Here is a 7,269-nt window from a genome sequence, read left to right on the forward strand (position 1 = left end):
TTTTTTTTGCTCTAAGAATTCCGAAAATTCAAAGAAAAATAAATAAGACACAAAATTTCGTGTATCACAGATTCACGAACGACGAAGAATGATAGAACCAAACAGATTTGAAAGCAGAACTAAAGGATAATTAGATCTGATAAATAGAACGAAGGATAAACTTACTTGAATTCAATTAACCAAAAGCTCTGATACCAAATGATATGAATCCAAGTACGAATAAAAAGCAAACACGATTAAAATTGAATCGCGCCCTCAATTTAAAAACGAACAAGGAATTCGTTGTTGTGTCCCGATCTTTTGAATCAAGTATGGTGTGATTTTCACCCCTAAACTACGAGGTTTAGTAATAAAGAATCACGATGAAAACAATCGAAATTTAGAACGAACCTTCAAAGAACCAGTCAATGACAATCCGCACAAAACGATCGACAAACGCCACAAAGTTAAAACTTTGATAAGTTTGATTTTTTTTGTTTACAAAGCAAAAGCCTTGAAAGTTGAGAGAAAAGTTCTCAAAAGTTTTTGATATTCAATGAATAATGATCTGAATAATGTCCCAAAATTCGTCCAATATGTTTACATAATCAAGATATGAAATCTAGTTGCCAAAATAATTAAAACACTAACTTAGGAAAAAAAATCTGCGCCGCGCATATGCGCGCCCCGACTCGCGCATATGCGCGCAAGTCTCTGCCCATGTCGCACATATGTGCGCTCTAATCTGGCGCATATGCGCGAAGCCCACTGTTAAAGTCTTCGGTGTCCAGTACTTCTCGCGCAGATGCGCGCCCCTTCGCGGCGCATGTGCACGAGCTCGCGCATATGCGCACCCTGTCTTCGCGCATGTGCACGAGATCTTCTGTCTAGATTTGCGCTCCGTTTTGTATAGATGCTTGAATAATGTTCACATGATCCCCATGCATCACGAACCTTTCATCACTCTGTATCTCGCTTGTCAATCCGCCTTCTTTGCTCATAAACCCATTCAATGCTTCTTTGAACCTCTTCAGTCGTCCCCTCGTGATTGGCCCATCCGGCAACTCTAAAGGGTCCCATGCTTTCCTTGGGGCTTGAACAACCGCGTTCGCATCACATGGTTGAAGTCCCTGTGGATAGGTAAGTCCGTTTCTATTAATAAGCTAATTCCCTCATGCTAGGAGTAAACCTACCCTAAAAGAGCGCTTTATGAGAACGGGATCGAAGAGACCTGGGTTTAGATCTAGAATAAATGAGGACTGAGTCTACCTACGCTAGAATCTCTTTTGCTATCGGTTCTTACTCCAAGGGGATATATGATCTATAAAGAAAGCGTGCTATCGCAAGGTTCTTAGTCCCTGCTTCTTTTCCCAGCCTAAAAGGACTCATTCTACCAGAAACCATGTTCACAAGGAGATAGTAATCTCAGGCATAAAGGAAGCAAGGTGAGGATAGAAGAAGGCAACCTGCCACCAAGTAAGCCCCTCTTTCTCCTTGTCGGTCTAATTAGGCTTAGGTATTCTATCAGGCTTGACTAGACCTCCAAGAGTCGGCTACTTAGCTTAGACGGACACAATTTTTGACCTTTGTATTGTGGAGATATATGTGCATATCTTTATTGAATCTTTGTTGCCCGATTCTTCGAAGGCGGGTCAACCTCAGGAATCCCATGGGGCCAATCCCTACTTTCACAGCTTTTATGGGTGATTCTCTCTTCCTCAAACCTGTCATAAAGCTAGGAGTTCTTCTTCAAATATAGTTAGCTATAACTTGTTGGGTCAGGAGATCCTGGTGATTCGGAAGGATAAAAAGAAGGCTCGAAAGCAGGCAAAGAATTAAAAATTCTCTTAGTTTAAATAATAATCTATTCTGAGTTGTGAAAACTCCTTCTTATGCGGTATTATTCCTTCTCAAGCTTTAACCTTGCAATCTCAGATCTACGATTCGATTTTATTGATTGCACTAGATTTGGTTTAAAGAGACTATAAAGAAGAATGCTACCCTCACCTGCTAACCGCACTATAGACATGCGGCTACAGTCAACTCTACCGGAAGAGGCATATCCAACTAGTTGTTATCCCAATAGTCAAGATCCACTACCAACGGTGCGATTCTTCTTGGTGGCTGTTTGAATGGCTTGAACCCTTGCAACATTGGAACTCATGATAGTCCCATGCAAAGAAATCTATGTACTGCTGAAGCAACTGGAGAATATGTTCCCGCATACCTGGCTCGAGCTAGCGAACAACCTTGCTCTAGCACTTGGCAACTATATGGTTTCCTATGTGCTCTTGTGTTCCTAAGTTCACTTCAACTCATTGTTGTAAATCATGAATGAGACTTTAGCTTTTCAAGGATTATAAAGCTACGTTTAAGATAGAAAGGGATATGACAACAGGACCTGAAAGACCGGTTCTTTCTGAGCTTTATTTTTCATAGCGCTGATTCCCACTTATTCCCGTACCTTTCTTCCTCTTCCTTCAGTGAAAGAGAGCCACCTAGCCCTATCAGAAGAGGTTTTTTAATAGATGTTAGTCCCACCTCGACCAGATCGATAGGTTTAGCTCTTCCGTCCCCTCAGCTTACTCTGCCCGGGCACAAATAGCGCACTAGCCATAAGAGCAAATAGTAGAAAATAAAGAATGAAAGAGTTGGCTTAGGAGGTGCCGAATAAGGCCACTCTAAGATTTATCAAACTCCCTATTTATAGCATATACTGCAGTGGTAAAGATGAGCTGGGTCAGTAATCGGCGATACGTGGCATGTGAGTAGCCCTTCACCCAGAGGATTGTCCTTTCCGACGGTGCTGTGTGCCCAGAGCTATCGAAATGACCTATGTTACGTCCTAACTGGATGTCTCATAGCGAGATATGATCTAACTCCCCCGGTGGAACTTCACTAGCTACAATGTTAACAGCTGCCCTCTACCTTTCGAAATGAAATCTTTTGATAACGGGAAAAGTGTACCGCCCTCGAAAAATTTCATAAAGAAAGAAAAAAGACGTAACGATCTTGCTTACTATATAAATAGTAGTAGGTTAGTTAATGTTAGGTAGTAGCCTAAGCGCTAAGAAGCTCCAATCATGCTACTGAGACTATATGCTTAACACATGCAATTCGAATGAGCGAGGAAACAAAGTTCACCACTTACTACGTTCTTTCAAAACCTTAGATTCCCTCAAAGCAAAGGTGTGGAATCCTTTCTTGTCACCTTCGCGAAAACAAGGGCTGAACCCGTAATGTACCAACGAGGGAAAGAAAGCTTCATCAAATTCAAAGTATGTACTTGGGAAGATTGAGTCTTTCGACTCATTAATAAATATATCAAAGGGCAGGAATTCGCTTCCAAGAAAGAGGGGGAAAGCATATATGTTTTATGAAATGATCAGCGGTCTCATTTATGCTATGCCCTACATCGTGTTCCTGTGTGTTTATTGAGCTTTCTTCACTTCAGCGCCATGCGCTTTGCTTCGCTTTATAGAAGAGAGAGACCCTTTGAGAGTGAGGGCAAGCAATAGAAAGGATAGTCCCTCGCGCGAACTACAACTACTAGAAAATGGTGAGATCATTACTGAAAGAAGGACCAACGACGAACCTATCCTAAAGGAGAAGGAGGAGTCAGTTTTCTTTGAAGATCGAGGAAGAAATCGGACAATTATGCCATTCGGAAGAAGTATTCTACAGAAGAAAAGCCTGTTACGAGTAAGTGGAGAAGAAAGATCTCCAGAGATTCTTATCTCATTCCATTCCAGTGGCTCAACCAGTAACCAATGGCGAAAACTCAAAAATCCATGGTTTCCCGGTAGAACCCTATTTCGCCCAAGTTGTTTCGGAACCGGAAAAAAGAAGCGGTTTTTCGCACAGCTTGCTCATAGTGCAGGTCCCACTTGTATATTGTATTTGGCCGAAGAAGCATCAGACAGGTTGGAGTTCTTACCTTCTTGGGACTCCATGTACCAAGATCTTCTTCTATTATATGGTCAATACCGATCCACTTTAGTAGATCATATAGATGTAGAAAAAGCTTCACATTTTGATGAATTGGAAACATCTCTTTTCCATTTCTATTTACCCAGTTCATATCTTTCTTTCGTGTGTTCCCGGGAGGAATTCGATCTCTTCAATCTCGGAATATAAACCACCTAAATAACTGTGGCCAGAAAGTAAAATAGGTCGGGAAGAAAGAGTCTGAGGTCGGGTTGGACGACATACATCTTGGTTGGTCCCACCATCGAGATGGGACATAGTTATAATCTTTCTTCTAAAAGATTTATATTATAAATATAATATAAATAAGAATTTTAAAATAGCTGCAATGCAAGACCACGTGAAAAAACCCGAAAGCCCTTATTTTTTATTGTTGTTCCTCCCAGATACATGGCTTACATACCCGGCTCAACATTCTTGGAAAACAATCGAATCGAGGGTCCGGAGGAGAATTGGCCATTCAATCTTGTGAACTAATCGAGACCGAAATTGGAAAAAGAGATACGAACGGAGAGGAATAACCAATCGATGAAAGAACATGAAACCATTCTGTTTCAATAGAGGTACGAGAAAGGGTTGGGGGCAATGAAGTAGGTGAAGTGGTTGGATTTTGCGAGCTGTTCCAACCACTGCTGGATGTGATTCCAAGAGCCGAACAAGAATGAATACCACACAGAAGAGTCAAGACCAGGCTCCCTAATGGAATGTTTAACCGATCCATTCCGGATAGACCGAATTGGTACGGAAGTTCTAACATGGGAAAACCACGGAAAACACGACTTATTTGAATAACCCGGTGACCCACCAATTGTAGAAGTAGGATTTTTGGAAAGCAATAAGCACTTAAATAATATAATTCAAGTGTACCATCTTCTTGATCATTTCGAGGAAAAGGTGCGGAAAGAAAAGGAAACAACGGAGGGATCCGAATCGGACCTAAATGGGAATGACACGAAAAGTCTTTTTCAAAACCTAGCATTAAGGGCGTTACGACGATATACGAGAGGAATAGAGAAAAACTCGTGATTGGTGTATAGGATAAGATCTGTTTATGATATAGTTCAAGAAAGAGTCGTCTCATTTCCTTACTTCTTTCTAATTCATTCACTTCAAGACTGGTTCTGAACGCTGCGTAACATCATCTTCAACCAACCTCCACCGTACGTACCTTTCTTTCGGTGCGACCACTAAAGAATTGCTTATACACTAAAAAGCTGCTTATATACGCTTACTAAAAGACTGACTTTCATTCATTATATTATCATTAGGCCAGCGTGAAACTAAGAAAGAGAGATGTGCCTAAGGCAGCATGTAAGCAAACTGTGCACGCTACGAGAAGAGGAGAGATGCTCGCAATTACTACCACAAGAAAGCCGCCCCCTATCTTCGAAAGGGGCCCATCATTTCGTTCGTACCTTCTTGGCTTAGGCTTTCAACTAAACAACATGGCCGCCCCGCCGCTAACAGAAGCTAAGCGCTTGAAAAGCGCGCTAAGAAATGTTGCTTCTGTAGGCCTTTCTGTGCAACAGTCCACCAGTAGCGGAAGAGAGGGTTACTGTACATACAAGAGCATCCAGTTCTTACGGAAGCTCTTTCTTACCAGTCAAGTAGTACAACAGCTCTATCTTACAGCCCGGCGCGGCGGGTCGCCTTTTGAATTCAGTAGATGGAAGAGACTATTAAATAGATAAGGAGTAGGTGAGTGAATGAGTCCTCACTGATGTTACCAAAACTAGCCTTTGTCAATCACACTAAAGCAGAGCCCCCAAATATGGAAGAGCCTCCTTAAAGGGGGGTTAGGTTAGTCAATCCGGCCTGAGACGCGTTCGTTGACAACATAGGAATTCCTACTTTTCAATAGAGCGGAGGCGAGTTGATCAACGAGAAAGAGGCCCTCCTCACTACAAACGAATACACCCCAAGATCGAACTGCACTCATGCCTCTACCGCATCAAGTTGACCGCCCTACCTACGTAGTGATTCTATAAATCATGTACGTAGGGGTAGGGAGGACCCTCCATTCTGATTGGTATATCATGAAAAAAAAGCCATTTGCACCAGGCGCACTGGGCTTTCCCTTGCCCAAATGTTTAGCTTTCTAAGTCAAGTAATGGTGACCCGCCGAAGACTGGAGCTTCGTAACATGTTGACGAAGACCTCCGAACTGAGGGTTCGGTCAGTAGAAGGGACTACTTTTTCTCCCCGGAAGAAGAATAGCCCCGAAAACTAGCCGAATGATCCCCTTGATCATATAACTGGGAGGGAACGTGTCACATTAGAGGTGAACGATCAGAGGTGTCCTCTAATCACCACGATGAGACTGGTCCTTCTTTTAGTAGACTCAGCTATGAATATGAATATTCATGAAAAAATGAATGCCGGTCTCTTTCTTTCACTGCTCCCCAAGAAGTTTCTTAATGCTGATACTTTTTGTTTCGTCGAGCCCCGAGCTTGTGGTCCTCCTTTGAGTTTGAGTGTGGATTCAATTGGCTGAATCTGTCAAGGAAAGCGTACGTAGCAGCAAGGATGGTGCATCGCCTATTTCTCGTTCTCGCTCGGGAGCCAAAACACGCCTGCTGCTACCTACTGTGCTGGGCCTTCGACCAGGCATTCTACCTTTGTAGAATTGGAACCAAGCTCGAACAGTTGAGCGGCTGGAAAGAAAGACGCCCTCACCTTCTCGTAAATGGTGTCAGTGAGAGAAATTTTAGTATCCCCCGTTGACTTTTTTTTTTTAGATAGAATCTTCAATGAGTGGAAACAAGTACCCAACCTAATAAATAAAAGGGCGCGTTAGCTAGGCCGTTTTCTTGCGGGAGTGCTAACGCGCGCCCTTACGTTTTCTTCGCCTGCTCTGTAGTACGAGCCTCATACAGAGCCGCGCTCCTTTAATATGATGAGAAGAAGGGGGGCCACCCTCTTTTCCGCACCAATCCTTATTTCCTACTACATCTTTTTTGGGGTGCATAGCTCAGTTGGTAGAGCATTGGGCTTTTAACCTAAAGGTCGCAGGTTCAAGTCCTGCTATACCCAAACCTGCCTTACACTCTACTAGGAGTAAGGACTAATTCGTGGCTTCAAAGATCACTCTTTGGCCTTTAGACTTGCTTCTGCGACTTCGCCCTTTAAGTGACAAGGGGGTGAGGTAAGGAGTAGTAGTTGAGTGGCTCGGTCATCGATAAACCTCTCCTTATTCATTCTATACTATAGGGCGGACCAACAATCAAGCAAAAGGGCTGAAAAGCTCCTTTAGAAAACCTTCCCCTTTTCATAATAATGAGGTAAGCATCAAAGCGCAGAAAA

General features: G+C 42.8%; 1 protein-coding gene and 1 non-coding gene across 2 annotated transcripts; both read left to right on the top strand.

Moving 5' to 3' along the window:
- The first annotated feature begins 3,606 nt into the window (after positions 1-3,606).
- On the top strand, positions 3,607-4,116 carry LOC140987155 (uncharacterized mitochondrial protein ymf1-like). Its single transcript, XM_073455561.1, has one exon. The coding sequence runs from the start codon at positions 3,637-3,639 to the stop codon at positions 4,114-4,116; it is 480 nt and encodes a 159-aa protein (XP_073311662.1). The 5' UTR covers positions 3,607-3,636.
- Positions 4,117-6,926: 2,810 nt separating this feature from the next.
- Positions 6,927-6,999, top strand: TRNAK-UUU (transfer RNA lysine (anticodon UUU)). The gene has a single exon. It is a non-coding gene; the product is annotated as a tRNA-Lys (tRNA).
- The last annotated feature ends 270 nt before the right edge of the window (positions 7,000-7,269 follow it).

Source organism: Primulina huaijiensis, chromosome 11 (genome assembly GCF_012295235.1).
Source record: "Primulina huaijiensis isolate GDHJ02 chromosome 11, ASM1229523v2, whole genome shotgun sequence".
Lineage (NCBI taxonomy): Eukaryota > Viridiplantae > Streptophyta > Magnoliopsida > Lamiales > Gesneriaceae > Primulina > Primulina huaijiensis.

Excerpts from the sequence above, each read along its gene's own strand:
- LOC140987155 (XM_073455561.1), top strand. The coding sequence starts at position 3,637 with ATGCCATTCGGAAGAAGTATTCTACAGAAGAAAAGCCTGTTACGAGTA.